Consider the following 22,679-nt stretch of genomic DNA (forward strand, 5'->3'; position numbering starts at 1 on the left):
TGGAGCCTTTCATTATATTTTACCCGGACAGGGTGTCCCTCAGGACTAATTCTTCTTTTATGCCGAAGGTGGTATCCAGTGTGGCTCTTAACCAGACCATTCACCTGCCAACATTTTACCCAAATCCGCAGAACAAGGGGGAGCAATTTCTGCATTCATTGGATGTAGACACAACTAAGATTCTACTTCAACAGGACCAAATCTCTAAGAAAGTCTGAGCAACTACTGGTAGCATTTGATGCAGGATCAGAGGGGAAGGCTATATCAAAGCAAACCATTTCTAAATGGATAAGCCACTGCATTTGTTTCTGCTATTTGCACCATGGTAAACCTGTGCCCAAGGGGATCGGATCCCATTCCACCAGGGCTGCCTCTACTTCAGCAGCTTTTCTCAGGGGGGTTCCAACCAAAGATATTCTAGAAGCTGCAACTTGGAGCTCTCTTCATACCTTTACAAAGCATTATCATTTACCTCTCTTCTCCAAATCCAGGGCAGGCTTTGCCACTGCAGGCCTGCAGGTCCTTATAGCCACTCCTAATGCTATTTAGCTCCATCCTCCCATTCATAGCTTTGGGATTCTACCCAAATGTAATGACTGCAACAGTGAAACACAAAGAACATAGTACAGTTGTGTACACTTACCATAAATGTAGATGTTCGAGTGTATTCACTGTTGCAGTCCGGGTTACCCACCCGCCATCCCCCATTCTATACTTTCTTTTCTTCACTGTACTCAAAAGCCTTTGTGGTGTATTTGCATTTAGTTGAAGGTAAAGTTTGTTTGTAAAGATGCATTTATATATTTACTGTTTACTTGTATATATATTTTTGCTCCCCATTTGGGGGCACCTGACATCTGGGGCAAGAAAAACTGAATAAAATGGCGTCGGCTGCATGTTTTATACCCCTGATGACCTGATGTCATGGAAGAGGAGACAGCAACCGACGCAGGACCCAAGACTTTGTTATTCAGGCCGACTGAGGGCAACCTGCCAGCAGATTACCCAAATGTAATGACTGCAACAGTGAATACACTCTAACATCTACATTTATGGAAAGTGTACACAACTGTACTTTTCCTGCCCAGGCATGGAAGGACCCTGATACTGTGAAGCCCAACCCCAAGTTCCCTGACAAGTTTTTGACCCCACCTGCATGCTGACTTCACTGGAGCAAAGGAGTGCTAGTTGATGCTATGATGGGGATGACTGCTACTAAGAGCTCACAGAATAGAGCTTTTCTGTTCATCCACCAACAGGGGGTCCAGCGTGTTGGACAGATTTGGAAAGTGAGTGCTCACTTCAGCTACTTTAGCTCTGAAGTAGCTTAATTATCTGGCGCACTTTTTTACTAGGCTTCAGAGAGCTTTGACTAAAGAACTGCCAAATACTGAGTGTGGCTGCTAAGGATTTCAAAACTACTTCCTCTCAACATGCCACTCTTCTATTTCAGATGCGTTGATGAAGTTTATCTCTCTCTCAGCTGAGGGAATCTATGAGCAGCTGGTTTAGGCATTGCCATGAGACACATGCCTGGATGCGGCTTTACGGAGCCCTTTAAGACACTCTTTGTTAATGCCCTGTTTGATGGAACGTCTTTGTTTGGGCCATCAGTAAAAGATATGCTTACCTGCAGCAAACAAGAAAGTCCCTCTTTGCCATGGGGATCAGGTTTTCTATGCCCTCAGTGTTCCTTCTCTAGGATCTCTTGGGGGGTGGTAATAAAATGTTGTTCTAAAAGTCTGAGACCTTTCCAGGATTTGGGTGGGGGAAATTTTAATGGTAGGTGGGCCCTAGCAGTAGATGAGGCCCGTGGAATCGGGGCGCTAAAGATTCTTTTTCAGACAGGCCCTATCAGCATTCCTGAAGTGCTACCTGACTGTCCAGCTCGAGAGGGAGTCTCTGCACCCAGACACCTGGACAAACATCCCAAAAGATTTATGGGTGCTAAGAATAATATCCGGAGGTGATTGCATACCAATTTCACTTTTACCTCATTGTCAAAGGAAATAACTTCCTGATGTTCCACCCAGTCAGAGGTAGGCTGCAGCACAAGAAATACAAACTCTGCTAGAAAAGGGTCATCCAGAAGGTTTTACCCGACCAGATAGGATTCAGAACTTATTCATGCTTCTTTAGTGCAAAAAAAAAAAGGGGGGGGACGGACCTCAGATCCATTTTGAATCTAACCAAATTGATCCAGTATGTAAAGAAAACGAAGTTCCAATTGGATACGGTTCAGTCCATCCTGCCTTTTTTCTGCGCAAGGACGGCTGTATATGCTTTGTAGATCTTTAGGAAGTGTACTTATATCAAAATAAATGATCCAGAAGACATCTCTGCTTTTGGCTGAGGGCCAGTTATTACCAATTCAGAGCTCTGGCCTTTGGACCCACCACAGCCCTTAGGGTGTTTACCAAATGCATAGCAGTATAGTCACAGCTCACTTGAGGCTGAAGAGATTCCAGGTGTTTCCATATCTGGACGGCTGGCTCCTCACTGCCCCCTCCAAGCATCAACTACAACATGCCAAGGACTATTTGGTCCAGATTTGCAACACGGCATTATGATAAATCTCGTCAAATCAAAGATTGCAGCAGTTCAGAGCCTGGAATTTTTTTTGACAGTTTTGGGCAGAACAAAACGAATATCATCTTTACCCTCTCCATCACGTTACTTCCATCAGAACCAGATTCAGTCTATCCTTTCTCCTCTATCAGCAAGATTTGTGCTGCAAGCCCTTGGGTTGATGTCCGCTGCCATACTACTCCCTCTTGCATGCTTCTTTGGGTTCTCCAATGGACTCTAGCTGTACAGTGGTCCATTCTGTATCAACCCCTGTCTTTTCCAAGTAAAACTCACCCCTATTTGCAAGCACCATTTCCTGGTGGATACAATCTGATATTTTCCTGGGCAGACCCTTTCTTCTATCGACCCCAGTAGCCACAGTGACCTCGGATGCTTTCCAAGTGGGGGTGATGCATTTTTTGGGAAGAACTGTCCAAGGCATGTGCGCCCCCCCCCCCCCAAGAGACTAGTTTGTCAGTGTCCTAGAAATGAGAGCAGTCCTAGTATAGCAGGCATCTCAAGATGCTCTTCCACTGGGGACTGTTGCAGTTCAGACAGACATTTCTGTAGTCTGATACATAAACAAGGAGGAAACTCTGTCTTATCTCCTTTTCAGAGAGGCTATGAGGGAATGGGAGAGCGCATCAGACTGCTTTTAATTGCGGCGCACGTTCCGGAGAAAACCACCATGCTTGCAGACAGACTAAATAAAACACTTAAAAACCATCCAAAGGGTGTATACAAACTCAGAAAAGAGAAAAAAAAATAACCACTGCCAAAAGTACAACCAAGACAGTATTTATTAAATAGTTAATAAATACTGTATTGCTTCTACTTTTGGTAGTGGTCGTTTTTTTTCTTTTATTTCTTGAGGACAAACTAAACAGGATCTATTCTATTGCCTCACAAGTGGTCTCTCAATCACTCTGTGGCAGATATGAACTTTAGGCATTGGGGCCAACTTTGCTGTAACCTGTTTGCCACCTCTCTCAGCAACAAGTGCAGCAAGGACTTCACTCTCATCCCACACCCCCCCACACCCCAGGAGTTACCTAGAGGTGCTCTTCACGCTTGGCTTTGCAGAAAGCAAGCAGGCTGAAGAGCTCTGTAATCCTCATTTCCCCCCTTCTGGCTTCTGCAAGTATGGTTCCTCTTTCTGTGGTCTCATTTTCATTATCCATGGATACTGGAGCCTGTTGGGGATCTGTCTCACCTGTTGTAGGTTCAGTACCCCAACATTCAGCACTCAAGCTGACTGTGTTGTTTCTCCACTTCCAGTAATAGTTATGCAGTCCAGGCTGTTTTCCCCAGTTCGTTACATTATTTTGGCTTCTCAAAAGAATTCTAACAAAAGTTTGTAAATGGAAAAAAGTCTCTCTTTGGGTGTCAGATAAGGAGGTTGACTCCTTTAATGCACCAATTTCAGCTATTCATTTTTGACTACTCTTTTCAAAGATTGGGCTAGTTTTCTATAAGGTTAAATGTCAGTTGGCAGAAATTTCAAATTTTCACACAGGGAAAAATGTCTTTGGCTTCCTCTAGGTTGTGTAAAGTTTTTATGAAAAGCCTTCTCTACTGAGACCTGCTATAAAGGATCCCTCACCACCTTGGGATCTTACTGAGGTACTTGAAGATTTAACACAAAATCCCTTGGAACCATCAAACAAATATAATCTTAAATTTTCATCATGGAAGACTGTTTTGTGGTAGCTATATATGATCTTAAATTTCCATCATGGAAGACTTTTTTTTGGTAGCTATAACTTAGGCAAAAAGAATATTCATCTGAACTCCAGGCTCTCTTTTTTTTTCAGCAAAACACCTTGCATTGATGTTCGTGTTTCACTGTTGCAGTCATTACTCTGGTTATCCTGCTGGCAGGTGACCCGCGGTCGGCCATAATTCCAAAGTCTAGGTCTGGCGTCGGTTGCTGTCGCCTCTTCCCTGACGTCAGTGCGACAGGAGTTTAAAAGATGCAGCCGACGCCATTTTCATCAGTCTTTCTTGCCGCACGGTGCCCGAAGCAAAAGCAGTTCCCAAGTGCCGGTCAGCCGACTCCTGCGATTTTCGCAGACTAATTTCAGATCCGAAGTCTTCATTAAAGCTAAGTACCCCGTTGGGGAAACTTTTTTCTTGCTCCAGACCGATGTCAGAAAAAGTTAACAATTGTATTTCTTGTGGGAAGCAAATACCTCATAAGGATTATCACTCTTACTGTATTCCTTGCCTAGGCCCTGATCATAATGTAGCTAGCTGTCGGTTTTGTGCTAGATTCAACAAACACACTGTTAAGCGTCTATTTGATTTTGCTTATCATTACTTTGGCTGAAAATTCAATTACATAATGCCGTTGGAACAACCGATGACCGGAGTTTCTAAAAAATGCAAGGGAAAAGAGGAGGACAGGCATCCGAGATCCAGAACAGATGAGGCTTCCGCTAAGCCAGTCGTCGGTGGTTCTCAGTGAGGCACTTTTGCAACCCTTGACACCCGCTACCTCAGTGCCACAGGCCGCTGATGACTCCCACTTGGAGCCAGCTAGGCCACTGGATACTTAAGGTATTGGACACTCGGAAATCTTTCCCTCAGATGTGTCCGGAGCCTCTGAGCAGGCATCGGCTTCTGAGGGTGTTTTCAGACATACACAGTTATATGTAAAGCCTACTTCAGCTTCAAAAGCAAAGACTGCAGCAGCTTTAAAGACAAAGAAGTACAGGATTCTTCAGAACAGACTTCCATGCCTAAAAAATAGATGCTCAAAATGGCCGAAGACCTTATTACGTTGATCAGGGGTTCCCATCCCCCTCCTGACAAAAGGCTTAGCCAAGAGACAGACTATGACTCTTCAGATCAGGTTTCCATTTCCTCTGACTCCTCTTTTGTACAGGAATACTCTCTTCCTCCCTGTGAGGATTTTGATGCTGAAGAATCCATTCCTTCAGCCTCTCCTCCTGAGGATTTTTCTTTTGGGGAAACCCTGCATGCCATGAGGAAACACTTCCACTGGGAGAGCCAAGATTACTCTGAATCAAAGAAAAGGCTCAGAGATTTCCTTTTACTTCCTCAGCACAGGCCTCTTGCTATTCCCCCTGTGCTAGATATTGTAGATGATGTATATTAAGAGTCCGGCTTTTCTCCAGATTCCTTACCTCCAGCTCCTGTTAAACCAGACCGATATTACAGGGTTCCTGATTCTCATAAATTTCTTTATAAAAACCCTACTGCTGACCCAGAAACTATTTCTCAGGGTCCCAAGGGGGTTAAGGCCACTACTGCTAAAAACCCTGACACTTCTGACAGGGACTCAAGGGCACTAGACAGATGGGGTTAAAAAAGGTTTTCACTTCTGCTACTTTGGCTGTGAGGGCTTTAAATTATCAATTTCATATGATTAAATATCAGCAATACTTAATGTCACTTTTAAAACAGAAAATTTGACTAATTCTTATTGTACAGAAAATAAGGAAATAACAGGATTTATTGCATGCAACTGAACAAGTGGGAAAGCATACATTGCAATGTAGTTTTGACTCTCTGGAGGCCTCCTGCAGGGCCGCAGTTACGGGTTCTGTCATTAGGAGGCACGCTTGGTTAAAGGAACAAAATCTGCCTGATCATGTTAAAGCAAAATTATTAGATGCTCCATTACAGCATGATACTTTATTTGGTGTTAAAGCAGAGGAGGTTTTGAAGAAAATGGAGGACAAAGCGAAATCTATGCAAACAGTAAAGGATTTCTTGCAGGTGCAGCCACCAATATTTAGCAGGAACTGGCCTACAAAGAATTGGTCCTTTCCAGTGTCGGACAGGCCACAAAGAGGCAGATACAGACGTCCCAGAGGCAGATCCCAGCCCCAGGGCTCATACAGGCCTAAACAGTGGGGTGCTTCTACCTCCAAAACTCTAGAAGACAAAGCACAGCCATACAGGAAACAGTCCCAATGACTTGCCTCTGCCAGCACCAAGCACTTATCTTGCAGCCCCCTTAGGGGGAAAACTAGCACTTTTCTCTCAAAATTGGCACATGATCACCCAGGACAAATGGGTATTGAATATAGTGTCCCAGGGCTACAGGTTCCACTTTCACACCCTGCCAAAAGCAAAAGGTATGCCAAACCTGCCACACAATCAATGGGCAGAGGCACAAAAACAAGTTTCGAGCCTTATGCAAATGAGGGCCATTCAGCAAGTACCACAGCAAGAGCAGGGACAAGGATTTTACTCAAGACTTTTCTTAGTCCCCAGAAAGGACAAAACCTGGAGACCAATATTGGACCTGTCCTGTTCTAAACACGTTTCTGGACATTCAAAATGTTAACTCTGCAGCAGCTTCTGCCCATGCTGGGCAAGAAGGCTTGGCTTGTAACTTTGGACTTGAGAGGCATACCTGCATATACCAATCAGACAGTCTTGCAGAAAATACCTCAGATTCATAGCTGGCTCAATGCACTACCAATTCTCTGCACTGTCTTTTGGCTTATCTACTGCGCCCAGGGTCTTCACAAAATGCCTGGCACCAATAATTGCATTTTGCAGACAGAGGAATTCAAATTTATCCCTACTTGGACGACTGCCTTATACAAGCAGAAAACAAGGAGACACTACTAAAGCATCTGGCGTTCGTAAAAAAGATTATTAATTTGCCTAGGGTACACAGTAAACGAAAAGAAATCAAAACTAGTACCCTCTCAAGAGATAATATTCCTGGGTGCAAGCTTAAATACAACTGCCCAGATGGCTTATCTCATGCCGGACAAAGACAATTAACTTCTTACTTCAAAATGTTGGCAACAAAGACCCAGCATTAGTAACCCTCATTCCTTGCCCTCATTCCTTGCCTGCAACAGGAGTTTCGATGCTGGGCTTATGCCTGTCACCTCAACAAGGGACAGCCTTTAACTCTACCCACAGCCAGGCAGTCAGTAACAACAGATGCATCAGGCTATGCCTGGGGAGCACACATGGCAGGAAAATGTATTCAGGGCACATGGCCCACAAGCCAAATGCATCAACATATCAATCAAAAAGAAATGCTAGCTGTTCAGAATGCCCTGACAGCTTTCAAGGATTTACTCCATCCAGGACAACTGCTGATGACGGACGGACAATACTACAGTCATGTGGTACATAAAGAAGCAGGGAGGCACACATTCCCTACCGTCTCTGCAGACAAGCCATGACTTTGTGGAACACAGTATTGACTTATCAAGTACACCTGCAAACACGATTCCTGCCAGGAAAAAAGAATACTCTGGCAGACGAACTAAGTAGAAACCTTACGGATCCCCACGAATGGAAACTGGATCCACTAGTCTTCAGCATGATAATAAAGGAATGGGGATGCCCAGACATAGATCTATTTGCCTCCCCTCACAACTGCCAACTACAGAAATTCTGCACAAGGACTTATCACAAGCAAGCATAGAAAGTGGATGCTCTGTCATTCAGCTGGAAAAGTCTAACAGTATATGCCTTTCCTCCTCTGCCTCTCCTCCCCAAGGTACTCCTAAAGGTCAGACGAGAAGCAAAGAATGTTCCTGATTGCCCCAGACTGGCCACGCCAGCACTGATACCCAATCCTAAAACACTTGTCTCAAGGCCCAGCCTGGACACTGCCTCTTATTCCTCACTTACTGACCCAGCGAAACAATCTGATTTTGCACAACCAACTCAGGACCCTAAATCTGGCAGCATGGTGGATAATGTAACCATTCAAAACACACACCTCTCTAAAGCAGTGATGGATGTTATTTTGGAGGCCAGGAGGCCCAGTACCAGAAAATCTTATGCAGACAAATGGAAAAGATTCTGTGTTTGGAACCAGGCACAAGGACTTGACACATCTGTACCAAATATTCCTCAGATTTTGCAATACCTAACTGAGATGCTGGACAAAGGCCTATCCTTTTCATCCATTAAAATTCATGCCTCAGCTATTTCAGCTCATTACAATACGGGACCTCCTATTTTTTCCCATCCATTGATAAGACAGTACCTCAGAGGGGCCAAAAACATAAGACCTCCAAGGAGAGCCCCGATAACTGCATGGGACCTCAGTTATATCTTGGAAAAACTCACACTGCCGCCTTTTGAGCCAGCCAATACAGCTGATATAAAGTTTTTATCTTGGAAAACAGCTCTGCTCCTAGCAATAACCTCTGCAAGATGAGTTTGAGTTACAGGCACTTATGGCTGTGGAACCTTTCGTCATTTTCCACCCAGACAGGGTTTCTCTAAGAACGAACCCAACATTTATGCCTAAGGTAGTGTCCACTGTGGCCCTCAAACTATTCATCTGCCTACCTTTTATCCAAACCCACAGAATAAGGGTGAGAGACTTCTGCATTCCTTGGACATACACAGACAACTACGCTTTTGCTTGGACAGAACTAAAGCTTTCAGAAAAACTGAGCAACTTCTAGTGGCATTTGCTGTAGGATCTCAAGAAAAGCCCATCTCAAAACAGACTATTTCAAAATGGATCGGCCACTGCATTCGTTTCTGCTACTCACAACATGGCAAATCAGTGCCCAAGGCCATTAGGCCTCATTCTACCAGGGCAGCAGCCACTTCAGCAGCCTTTCCCAGAGGAGTACCAACCAAAGACATTTTAGAGGCTGCAACTTGGAGTTCAGTGCACACTTTTACAAAGCACTTACATTTACCTCTCTACTGTAAATCCAGAGCAGGCATCGGCACTGCAGTTTTGCAAGGCCTTATAGCCTCTCCTAATCCTCTTTAGGCCTAGCCTTAGCTTTGGGATTCAACCCAAGAGTAATGACTGCAACAGTGAAACACGATGAACATAGTACAGTTGTGTACCTACCATAAATGTAGATGTTGGAGTGTATTCACTGTTGCAGTCCAGGTTACTCACCCTCCATCCCCCTTTTCTTTGCTGGGACTTGCCTATACTTCTCTATCTTATACAACCTGTGTGGTGTATTTGCTTGTAGATGAAGGAAATGTTTATTTTACTGTATGCATAATTTTTGGCATAATATTTTTAGCCTATTTTGGGGGCACCTGACATCTGGGGCAAGAAAAACTGAAGAAAATGTCATTGGCTGCATCTTTTATACCCCTGTCACACTGACGTCAGGGAAGAGGCGACAGCAACCGACGCCGGACCTAGACTTTGGAATTCTGGCCAACCGCGGGTCGCCTGCCAGCAGGATAACACAAGAGTAATGACTGCAAAAGTGAATACACTCGAACATCTACATTTATGGTAGGTACACAACTGTACTTTTTACATAAGGATAGAGTTTCTCTACATACTGACCCTTTTTTTTTTTTTTTTTTTTACCTAAAGCGGTTTCTGAAAATAACCTCAACCAATCCATTCACTTGCTAGTTTTCTTCAGATTTTTCCAATAAAGGAGAGTACATGCTGCATCTCTTTGATGTGCACAGACAGCTATGTTTTTACCTTCGCATGTCAAAAGTTTAGAAAGTCAGATTAGCTTTTAGAATCTTTTTGTCTCCAGATTGCCTAAGCCAACCAGTTTCTAAAGTTAGCCTAGCTAAGTGGATTGCAGACTGTATTTCATGGATTTACTCTCAGAAGGGTGTGACATTGCCAAACCTTCCTGAGCTCATGCAGCTAGATCCATGGCTACTTTATCTGCCTTTTGGTCAAGAATGTCTGATATTTGTGCAGCAGCTACATGGTCCAAGACTCGCGTCTGTTTCACATTACAAGTTGGACATCCTATCTAGAAACAGAGCCTCTGGTTTTGGCATTACTCTGTAATATCCTTCCATGAGGGCCACCCAAGGTCATCGTAGCTGGGGACTCTGTACCATAAGTGAGGAAGAGTGAAAAGGAGAACATTAGATTTATAAGTTATGTACTCACCATAACTAGGCATCTGTGTTGTCTATTTTCATTCTTCCTCAACTCCCTTCCGATCCACCCCAATCTGTTTCACTTCTGGTAGGACCTATTGGACTGTGTTTGGAACCCACAGTTCCATATATTTGTTAGGGAAATCAAGCAGCAAACTCTCTATCTGAGGCAATAGAGATGGAGTATGGCATTATGGGTAAAGGGAGGAGCTAGAGAGTTAGACCCGAAGTCTTCAGTATGAGGCCAAACTGGATCAGAGGATCGAATCCGTAACCCTCAAGTGAGGAAGAATGAAAATGGACAACACAGATGCCTAGTTATGAGTACATAACTTGTATGCTAAGCATTCTGGACTTCAAATCGAATTTGCAAAAGTTTTTATCCCCTTTTCACAAGTTAATATTTTTAGGATGACCTCTAAATCTTTCTCTGACAGCTTTCATTATCTCTGAGAAAGTGTCTTATCTGCACTTAAATCAGGCTTATTAAAACATGTCCAAAGCAAGAAAATTCCTCAGAGGTTTGGATTATGTGGCCTTCTTTCTAATGGTTCCATTTACTAGTAATTCATTGGCACCTCAAATCCATTTGGGCTCTGCATCTTCATCTTTTATCCTTTCTAGTTCTATCAAGAAAGACATCTTTTAGTGGGCCAGTCAAATCTGATTAAATCTAGGCACCCCTTCCTACTTCAACACTTAATATCTCAGACTTTACATGGGGGGGGGGGCAGTGTCTGAAGGTGTAAGGCTGAGGAACAAGAGCCCCTTTTCAGATGCAAACATGGAAATCGGAAGGAAATGATGGACCTGATTGAAGCTCTGAGCTCAAAATCCTTTATGGACATAAGTACCTTTGTTGCTCTTAACGGGCAGCACTGTGGTGATGTGTTATGTAAACGGACAGGGAGCCGAGGCCCTGTCCCCTTTGCAGACTAGCTGTGATGGTGTGGGAACTGACAATTCAGTGCAGTTTAATTCTACAGGCTGTATTAGTTCTGTCAAGCAGAACAGAATAGTAGACTGACTAGAACCTGGATATCCCCTCATGAGTAGATTCTATACCTAGAGTTCCTCCAGGAGTTCATCCACTGGGGAGTTCCCAAAGTAGATCTCTGGCTCCTACCTCAAACTTCTAAAACAGTTGTGTTCCAGGACATCTGGCGAAACATGTACATTATTTTCCCCATGGACAGAAACTTTCTTTTATGCCTCACCTTTTTTTCAGATAGTCCACCTGAAGATTAAAGACTTGCCAGAGATGCTTCCGCTGACCCATTTTTGTCTGGGCCAAAATCTTCCTTCTCACTCATCTGGTCAGAGGCAGTTACCAAGAACGGAGTAGACTGGCACGTATTGGACAGGGGATCCTTTATCCACTGTAGCCCTCAAAATCTCCATGTGGCTGTATTAATAGGTCCCTAAATGGGATCAATAACTCCCCCCAGAGGACATGCAACAGTTATTAATGGAGGCAATAAAACCACCTTCTAGGAAATCATATTTATGCAAATGCTCTCTATTATGACACTGTCTAGTGTATTTTTGTGAGAATACGAAAAGATATTCATTTTTTTTCTTATAGTTTTCCAGCCTTTATTTTTTATCTTTACTTTACCTTTGTACTTAGTTTCTTAATTACTATTGCTGGTAAATTTTTTTCTGTGCTTTCTCCTTACAGCTTTTTGGTATTTCTACCTTTCCTTTTTTCTAGGATAGTGATTTTTTTTTTTTTTTTTTTTAATATACTCATTACGAGTAATTCTCTTCTCTTACGCCAAGTGGTATATTCTAAATACTAGTGCTGGTATACCTGCATTGCATCTTTATTTCTAATTCTATTTAAAATAAAATTTGTAATTAATAATGGTACCTCCATAGGATTTTTCTCCAGTTAAATTTATCTTCATGGTGTTGTACTGTATTTGGTTATTATAGCAGATAAACCACCCTCATTTACTGCATTTTTTTTCAACCCTGACATAAGATCCTGTTGTGTGATTCTCATAATCTCTGTATATGTTGCTTGGGACCACAGCATTTGCAAGCTTCATGCTTTTGTAAAGCCTTTAATCCAAGAGCTCTTGCTGACCAGAAAAAATAAATTGATCCTCAGAGGCCTTCTTCCTTTGGCCATGGGGGAAATTCACTAACTGCAGGTCAAACCTCCAAGCATGGGAGGAGGGATGCAGGAGTTGAATAATTTATGTTGCTTAGGTTGTATGATGTATAGTAATACGTGTGAAGTATAGTGTTAGTAAATATGAACTTAATACAGTTTGATTACTTTTCTGTAAATGTAAATTTGCCTACATCCAAAAAAAGAGAAAAAAACTCAAAGCATGAGAAAAAGGAGTCAAAAAGAGACCTTTGGTGCATCCTAGCTCTTCAGTCATCTTTGAATCTGACATAGGAGCCAATGAAAAAGACTGAAAACTTCTGATCTGAGACGCATCCTGTGATACGCTGACTTCGTACACCATATCCGTCTCGTTGGATCCAACCCATTCAGATTCTAGACGTCTACCAAGAACGATATGTGCTTTCCATGGAGCCAGGTCCCCCTCTGCTCCAGTCGCCCTTCCTGAAAAGATGCAGATCTCCCTCTATTGCCTCTTCCTGTTCGTCCAGAAATCTCACTGAAGTGATTGTGGACAAAATGAAGTTTCTTTTGACACAGATTCAGATGGGAGTTCTCCCGGCTCCTACCCCAGTGAGTCTGGAGATCCCTGCTCGTACAACCCCACCAATTCTAGCTCATCTCTGATCTGCCCTATGGTTTCAGAGCCTTTGGATCAGAAACTCCTGGAACAATCTGTTTCACATCTGAGGATGCCTTTTTCTTCAGATCTGATGTCTTCTGTGAGCTTGCCGGTATCAACCGTATTCGGAACAGACTACTCTCGGACACGAAGCTTCATTGTGCGATCCAAGGGGTTAGTGTCAACTCCAAAGTTGCCGGAGCCTCTGCATTCGATAGCTTTGTTATGACTCCTTTCTCAGGTGCAGTGTCTTTGGGTCGGACAGAACTCTCAGTCCAGAGGCATGTTTTCTTGGCGGCAACTGTTTCATTCTTCCCAGGACATTCTGCCTTTGACGTGGTAGAGTATTCTGTTCTAGAGATCAGATGGCTTCTCCCTTATTGCATCTCCCTTCTGTTTCTCGGATGTCTGTGTCGTGAGCCTCAGCATTTTTCTTCTCCGGGGCAGTCAGCTCAAAGTCTCCAGGTGACCCCACAGGGCATAATTATCTCTTTTGATGCATCTCTGGAACATCCCACTGACTTCCCTAGGAAGAGGAAGTGTAAGAAAGAGGCACTTGGACTCCCCTCAGGAGTCGGTAACAGAAGATTCTGATTTTGATGGGGGGGGTGTGGGTCCCCAAGATCACCATCTGATATCTCATTTGGAGACTTTTTTTTAAAGATCCTGAAGTAGAAGGGTGTGGTCAGCCGACTAACCATTCTCAAGAGGAATTGGTATTCCTGGAGGCATTTAGTGTACTGGCCCATCTACATCTGGGTGACTCCACTTGCAAATGAGCTAATTGATTTGATAGCGTCATGGAAGGAACCAGATTCTGTAGAGCCAATCCCCAAGAGACCGTATAGGATCCTGGCACCACCTAAAGGAAGGGAATTTTGGAACAAAGGAGTACCAGTGGATGCTATGGTCATGGCAGCAGCCACAAGGAGAAAACTCTCAGGATAGAGTCCTTTCTCCACCTGATATAGTCTAGGGTGCTGGGCAGGTTCGGGAAGAGTGCATGCATCAGCAACCTTTGCTCTCAGGTCCCTGATTTACATGGCACACTTTGAGACTACAGAAGGATTTGATCGAGAAACTGTCAATCTGTCTCTGGGACTAGTACTGCCAAGACAGAGTCTTCATTTGCTGTACAATTAACTCTGCAATCTATCTAAACTTCTCTGAGGCTTATTTCACATGCAGCTGAAGGAGCCTTGAGTGGCGGGTTCAGGCATTTCCATTAGGAGGCATGCCTGGGTGCACCTGAATGATTTTTGCAGAGCCCGTAGTCATCCTTCATGAAGGCTCCCTTTGACAGAAGCTTATTCAGCCCTAAAGTGAAAGACACTCACTCCAGGTGTGAGAAAGATGGTAAAACACTGCCTGCTGTGGGAGTACATTATTTTGATCCCTGAAAGAACTTTTTTCCAGGAATCAGAGGTGGTCAAAAGATGTGGTACAGGAAATCCACAGGGTCCTTTCCATGATCCATGTGTAAAGAGTTCCCCCAGGGCCAGAGGGATGAAATTGAAATGGTAGACAGCACCCACGTGGTAGAGGAGGCCCGCAAAACCAAGGATCCAGAGATTCTTTCTTAGGGAGACCTTATCAGTGCTGTTGAAAGGAAGCCTGATTGCCCACCTCTGGAGGAAGTCATGAGTCATGAATCCCTGCATCAGAGAGCCTCGTTAGATATAACAAAATATACTCTCAATATTCCACCCAGTCAGAGGTAATTAGCAGCTTTGGAAATTCAAAAGCTGTTGGTCATCCAAGAGGCCCCTCTCAGACCCAAGAGGGTCCGGAACTTGCTCAAGATTTTTTAGTGCCAAAGAAAATGGGACTGAAGGCCAGTCTTGGATCTCGCCATTCTGAACAAGTCAGTTCAGCATACCAAGTTCCAGATGGTCACTGTTCAGTCTGTTTTGCTTTTCCTGCACAGGGACGATTGGATTTGCTGAACTGATCTTCAGAATGCGTACTATTACATGAAGATGAACATATGGTCCAGGAGATATCTGCGTTCCAGCTGGGGGCCGGTCATTACCAGTTCAGACTTCTCCCCTTTGATCTTCGCACAACCCCTAGGGAGTTTACCAAGTGCATGACAGTAGTAGCAGATCACTTCGGACTGCAGGCATTCCAAGTGTTTCTGTATCTGGATGACTGGTTCCAAACTGCTTCGACAAAACATCTGCTGATAGCGTGAAACTGTGCTCCTAATTTGTTCCAATCTAGGCATCACAGTCTACAACAACAAATCTCAACTGCAACAGTCTTGGACATTAAAATTCATAGGGGCAATTTTCAACATATCTGTGTGAGTGTCATTCCCATTACTGAGGATTCCAGCCATTCATTTTCAAGTCAGAAGGATTCTAAGGAAATCAGTGTTGCCAGCCCGAAAAATATTGCAGACCCTAGGATCGATGTCAACAGCAATGGTACCACTAGCAAGATGCCACACAAGAATTCTTCAGTGCATGTTGGCAACCCAGTGGTCCATCTTGCATCAACCTGTCCACCAAAATCAGCATAACTCAGGCCTGCAAAGATACGTGCAGTAGTGAATTAATTCAGATCATATATCGCAGGGTCGTCCGTTCATCCTTCCTCATCCCAAGGCCATAGTGACCATGAACACTTCCCAGATAGGGTGCTGAGAGCATTTCTTGGGGAAGACTGTTCAAAACATATGGTCCCTGAAGAGGCCAATCTGCATATCAATGTGCTGGAAGTGAGAGCGGTACACCTAGTGTTTCAGATGTGCCAAGCCACTCTCCCTTCCTGGACTATTGCAATTTAAACAATGTCTGTAGTATGGTACATAAACAAGCAAGGAGGAACCAGATCTTACCTTTCATGTTGAGAATGTTGAATGTGTGTGGCAATGGGGGATCTCTTCAACTCTTCTGATGGCAACGCATATACCGGGTAAATCCAGTGTGACAGACAAGTTGAGCAAGTCAGTTTTATTACCTCATGAGTGGTCATAACACAGAAGTGGCAGAAATGGTATTCCGCCAGAGGGGCCAGCCATGCTGCGACCTATTCTTCCCTGAACAGCAAATGCTTCAGGTTCTTTGCCCTATTTCTCCACCAGGGGAGCATACCTCTCAACTGTACAGATTTTCGCCTCATAATTTTGGTGCTTAATGTTTGGTGCTTGTGGAAAACCATTTTTCCTGGTAGCTATTACTTCTGCCTGCAGAGTGTCAGAGCTTCAGGCTTTATCTATCAACCCTCATTTAATTTGGCATGGCAGTGGTCACGGCTCACCTGAGGCGTCTAGGATTCCAGGTGTTTCCCTACCTAGACGATTGGCTCCTTACCGCCACCACCAGACATCAACTAATTCAGGCAGGGGAGTACACTGTCACTCTGCAGTCATCTAGGCATTATAGTTAACTCAGAAAAGTCTGCCTTTTCGCCATCGCAGCATTTCGTTTTTATCTGGGCAGAGCTAGGCACCTCAACCACCACTCTAAGGCTACCAATGGAAAGGGTCTTTCTTCTTTGTCAGCACATTGGTATCAAAAGACAGAGCACCAGCTTCAGACGTTCTGAAAGTATTGGGTATAATGGCAGCAGCAATCCTAGCCATACCATTAGCAAGAATGCATATGCGGATCTTTCAATGGCTGTTTGTTCACTCAGTGGTCTTACCAGGAACTACCTATGGACCACACAATATTGATTACAAGCTCTTGCAAGAAAGACCTCCAGTGGTGGTTGATGCATCTTCATGTCACCATAGGATGCCCCTTTGTTCTACCCCCCCCCCCACTAGCCATTGTGACCACGGATGCTTCCCTGATAAGGTGGGGGGGCATTTTCAGGGAAAGACTGTCCAAGGCACATGGACTGATCAGGAGTCACATTTGCATATCAATATCTTGGAGATGAAAGCAGTACTTTTGGCGTTGCAGTACTTCCAGGGCACATACTTCCTCTAGGAACGATTGTGATTCAGACAGACAATATGTCAGTAGTCTGGTATTTGAACAAACAAGAGGGAACCAGATCTTACCCCCTTTGCCGAGAATCTCTCAGAGTTTGGCAGTGGGCTGTTACCACCCAGCGCTTTCTGTTGGCAATGCACATTCCGGGGAGATCTAACGTGATAGCAGACAAACTAAGCAGGGCAATTCTATTGCCACATGAGTGGTACCTCAAGAAAGAAATTGAAGACAGGATTTTTCACAGATGGGGCCACCCTTGCTGCGACCTTTTTACCAGTCACATCAACACAAAATGCAGAAGCTACTTTGCCCTGATTCCCCCTCCGGGAGAAGCCCAGAGGGACGCACTCGTACACGATTGGCCCCCAGGTCTCCTCTATGCTTTTCCACCAATACCATTGATACCCAAGGTTCTACAGAAAGCAAAATTCCTGGAAAGGACCATCATTCTTACAGCCCCTCATAGGCCTCGGCAGATTTGGTTCCCATTCCTTCAAACTCATCTCTTGGAGGATCCCTGGATTCTGGACCCAGTTCCAGACCTCCTGACACACCCATCGGGGGACCTTCATCCCTCTCTGCAGTCATTGAAGCTGACAGCTTGGCTGCTGCATTTCCCCTCATAGCCAGGCTTCATAACCTTTCCAATGAGACCAAACAGATCCTCTTGCCTTCTCACAAGCCCTCCACTAGAAAATTGTATCATAGTAAGTGGAAGAGGTTTTCCATATGGGCCTCTAAAAAATAATATTGATCCTTACAAGCCCCCATGACATCCATATTAGAATTTTTGACTGTGATCTTTAACAAAGGAGTGGCAGCCGCAACAGTTCGGGTTCAGTTAGCTGCTATTTCTAATTTTCATCTTGGAGTTGATGGTTTAAATATGTCCCACAAGTTATCCAAAGCTTTTCTCAAGGGGACATTTCATATGAGACCACCTGTGAAAACTCCCTATTTTCCATGGAATGTAATTTTATGCTTTCATGTATCATTCTCCCTCCCTTTGAACCTGCATCATCTTGTGACCTCAAATATTTGTTGTGGAAAACCATTTTTCTGGTAGCTATTACTTCTACCCGCAGTGTGTCAGAGCGTCCGGCTTTATCAGCCCTTATTTGATTTTTCATGCTGACAGTATCACTTAAGACAAATCCTTCTTTTTTGCCCAAAGTTTGTTCAGAAACCAATATTAACCAAGTTACTGAGTTACCAGTTTTCTTCCCTAATCATTCCAACAAATTAGAATATATGCTGCACCAACTTGATGTTCACATTCAGATTTTATTTGGATAGAACAAAAGATTTCGGGAAATCGGACCAGCTTTTTGTTTCATTCTCTAAATCCAGGAAAGATAAACCATTGGCTAAAACAACTCTGTCTAAATGGTTATCTGATTGTATCACTTTTGCCTGTTCAGCTGCTAATATGCCCTTGCAACAGAAGATTAAAGCTCACTCAACCAGAGCAGTTTCTACATCCATTGCGTTTTCAGCCAAACTTCCCCTTGATTACATTTGTGCAGCAGCCACTTGCTCAAAACCTCATACCTTTATCGCTCCTTGCAAAGTGGGTAAGGCCTCCAGGGAAAGAGCATCCTTTGTGTCCACGGTTCTGACATTTAGTCCCGTGAGCCACCCGAGATTGGTGCTTGGGACACTTACCCATCCGTTAAGAATGAACGTCGAGATTGAACAACTTCACATTAAGAAGTTATGTACTCACCATAACGTTCCATGTGAGTTGTTCATCTCGTCTTCATTCTTAAGTCCCTTCCTCCTACCCCTTCCTGGCTGATAGTTGACCCTAGATGTTGCTTCATCCTGGTTGCTCAATATCTTCTTCCCTTTTATAGGGGAATAACGATTATATATGGTTATAGTATATGCAGCAAACAAGATCTGAGGTAATTCACAGTACATCATGGGATAGGGGGCTTGGCCTCAAGCTACTGGAAGACCTCAAGTTTTGCATGTGGCCGTACCGGAGCCGAGGGATCGGCTCCGAAACCATCAGTTAAGAATGTTATTGTGAGTACATAACTTTTTATTTTGTTAACTGACTATATGGGTTGCATTTCATTGTTTTCAGTAGTTTAAATTTTGTGCTTTTTTCCCAAAATGTTACTAATTTGATTTTTAAAAAAAAAGAGAATCCTGGAGTTCATTGGCACATGCAGTAATATGACTGTGTACCTACAAACAAGTCGGACTGTAACTCGCCACATTTGTAGCTTTGATAGGTGTTCACTTGAATCTGACTTTGCAGTAGTCCACTCTTCCTGCTTTTTCGAATGCTAATCCAAGCATTCTGTATGCTGCTGAATTAAAACCAAAAGTTAAATTTGCTTGCCTTTTTTGAAGTATAACCTGAATGTTGATTCCCTTTGCAGAAGAAAATTGTTTAGTTCTCTTTTTTTACTGCTTGTGCTTTCTTTTGCAGGTTGTTCTCTTCAGTCTTTGCATTGGGTTGTTTGCTTCCATGATTTGAGAAAAGTTTTACTTGTGTGAAATGAAGATGGAGGCTGTGCGAAAAGCTGACGTGCTTGTTGAGTCTGAAGTACTCTCTTCTAACTTTGAGGAAGTGAAGTCCCATGTTGAATCTGGACAGAGAAAAGAAACTGCAGTAAAAGAAAATCACATTGTTACAGACTCTAATGTATTATCTTCTATGCCTTGTTTGCTTATGGAACTCAGAAGAGACTCTTCAGAATCTCACCTTGCTTCCACAGAGAGTGATAAACCAGCAGCAGGCAGGGCTTATGAGAGTGACTCTTCAAACCATTGTATATTATCCCCTTCTTCGAGTGGGCATTTAGCAGACTCCGACACATTGTCCTCTGCAGAAGAACATGAGATATCTTTAGCAGTAACTGGCACTGGAGACGCTTCAGGAGTAACAGGCACATCAGTTGGGCGGAAATCGAGGAGGTCTAGGTCTGAAAGTGAAACCCCCACAATGGCAGCAAAGAAAAACCGTCAGTCAAGTGATAAACAGAATGGTAGAGTTTCAAAGGTGAAAGGCCATAAGAGCCAAAAGCACAAAGAAAGGATCCGTTTGTTAAGACAGAAGAGGGAGGCAGCATCTCGTAAGAAGTACAACTTGCTGCAGGACAGCAGTACCAGTGATAGTGACCTTACGTGTGACTCAAGTACTAGTTCTTCTGATGATGAAGAGGTTTCAGGAAGCAGTAAGACAATCACAGCTGAGATTCCAGGTATTGAAGCACATTAAAGGTACACACTTCTGATGTGTGAACATTCCAGATGTAATGTCTGAAAATGGTTTTATTAGCTCACCATGTAACATGTTGTGAACATTTGTTTGAGTACTTTAAAAAATGACTTTGGCCTGAGTAGATGACTTGCACCGGTACTGTTGTATTTTTTAATATTATTTTTGCCTTAGTTTCTTACAGTTCACAAGCAGTGTAGTACGTATCATTCTAGACTTCAGATGCCCAAAATTAAAAATGCATTTCTTGCTGGAGGTTTCAGAAATGTGGTTTTACACTTTTGTTAGCTCAAGGAATGTAAGCAGAAATATTTTACACAAAAAAGGGTACTACAGAGCTTTTTTATATAAAGTGAAATGGTTGCAATGGTAGCAGAGAACTTGTCAAATTGTGGCCAAAAAGGTAGAACTAGAAGGTGAGTGAGTCAGAAATGCAAAGAAAGGATATTCTTGGTTTGCATTGACATGCTTTCAGAAGGCATGGGGTGCCTAATAGTTTTGTGGTGTAATTGTTGATGTTTAGTGTAGTGTAGTATTGGTGCCCCTTTATAGCTGTGAATTTTCTCATTACAAATGTTAGTATCAAGTTGCAGGTGATCATGATCATCATGTCATCATATTAAATGTAGCAAATGAATGAAGCACACCAGCTAATTTCCTAAAAATGACAAAAGTATTAGTGCTTTAACATTTGCTTGTCTGAAAATTTTACGATTGTCTGTGCCCCCTATGCAGTAAGCTGTTGGTCTCTTCTCCTTACAAACCTTACATTTTCATCCTATGAGGTTGCTGCTGTTGGTATCGATGATAAATGTAGGGTGTTATAAAAATTCAGGCTTTTTGCCATCAAGCCTTTCATTTCTGGACCCCCTGTGGTTAAAGAACTCAGTACTGTCTGCTTTCATTGTTTGATTATGTAATAGCAGTTAAAAGCATAATGCTAATATGCACATAAAACAGTATGATGAAATAACCTATCTATTTTAATAATTTATGTAATTTTAAATTCAGAATGTAATCTGCCCCACCACCAACACACTCACAGGTGCCACCAGCTGCTGTCCTTGTTCACCAACCCTAAAGGACTTGCTGTAGCCTTTCACAGGGTCAATGTGACCCATGTCCTTGGCAAGTGAAAAGCTACAGGACACTGGGGCAGTATCTTATTGATGCTGGGGAAGTGTGTCTTAACCCCCTCAGGAATGTTATTAGAGCCATAATTGCTGTCAGTGGATGCAAGCACAACCTCTGGCTAAGAGAGTATATTTGCTTGCAGCACAGAGTTTACCAGGTTCTTGACACTATATTTCCGTGAGCCTAGGCTCCCTTCCTTCCTCAGGGATGATCAAGCTGATATTGGTTCTCACTTCCACCCTCCCTAAGCAGCCCTTCCAGCACCCTTGTCACTAGTCAAGAAGTGGTCATATGGGTCGCTTTTTCACTGTGCCATGGGCCCAGAATGTAATCTGTTTTAGATATGTTTCCCTTGACGTTGCTTGTATTTTTCCTTGTTTTAATCTGTATTTTCTTGAGATAATGTTTTGTTTATTCATTCATTCATTCTGGTGCTTGGTTTACAAACATCTAAGAAAACATACGTGACTGTTTCATAAGGTGTTGTAAAGATTTCTGTTTCAAATACAGAAACATTTGGAAGTATTTTTACATCTGAAAGCATAGTTGTACCTGTAAATCCATAACATCTGGATTTTACTCATCTGTGCTGCATTAGTTCTGTTACATTTTTTCTATAGCGGTTTATTTCACAGGTTTTGTGACTGAAGTTGCTGGTGGTTTGATTTTGCTGTAGGTGTCATACTTACATTTTTTTCTTTCTCCTCCATTTAGAAAGCATTAGTTGCTTGACTGTTTTTCTAAATAACTTTGTCTTGCTCACATGAGGTACCTATACTTATCTAATTTTGGCAAAAAATGAAGAAAACTCACTCTTTCAGTCCCTGTCCACTTTAGAATCAAATAATTATTAAATGTGCATTTAGTACAAGTATAGCCCATAAGTATTTCCATGTGCATTGTTCTGTTTTGGGACTGACTGTGATACAGCTGTGGAATAAAAATGACCAAGAATTGAGACTAGAAGCTTTGTCATCCTGTCTAATTGAAAAATGTTTAATGTTTTGAGGAAGCATCCTTAAAGGGTTCTTACCAGTATAGGGAGTTGTCTGGAATATTTGATGTTCAAGTTTCACTGTTGCAGTCATCACATTTGGGTTATCCCTGCCACGGTAGCCCTCAGTCGGCCTGAATACCAGAGGCTTAGTATTTCTGCGTTGGTTGCTGTCACTCCAGGACTGA

At 43.1% G+C, this 22,679-nt stretch overlaps 1 protein-coding gene across 7 annotated transcripts in view; it reads left to right on the top strand.

The window, feature by feature from the left end:
* Positions 1–22,679, top strand: part of CCHR1.PART1H18orf25 (chromosome chr1.part1 C18orf25 homolog) — a 988,978-nt gene that overhangs the window by 235,237 nt on the left and 731,062 nt on the right. For all 7 annotated transcript variants that reach the window (XM_044081954.1, XM_044081941.1, XM_044081934.1 and 4 more), the window contains one exon: positions 19,572–20,346. In XM_044081954.1, coding sequence (XP_043937889.1) covers positions 19,641–20,346 — 706 coding nt within the window. In that variant the 5' untranslated portion in view covers positions 19,572–19,640. The remainder of the gene's footprint in view (positions 1–19,571; positions 20,347–22,679) is intronic.

Source organism: Protopterus annectens, chromosome 1.part1, assembly GCF_019279795.1.
Source record: "Protopterus annectens isolate FY-2018-M chromosome 1.part1, PAN1.0, whole genome shotgun sequence".
In the NCBI taxonomy this organism is placed as follows: Eukaryota; Metazoa; Chordata; order Ceratodontiformes; family Protopteridae; genus Protopterus; species Protopterus annectens.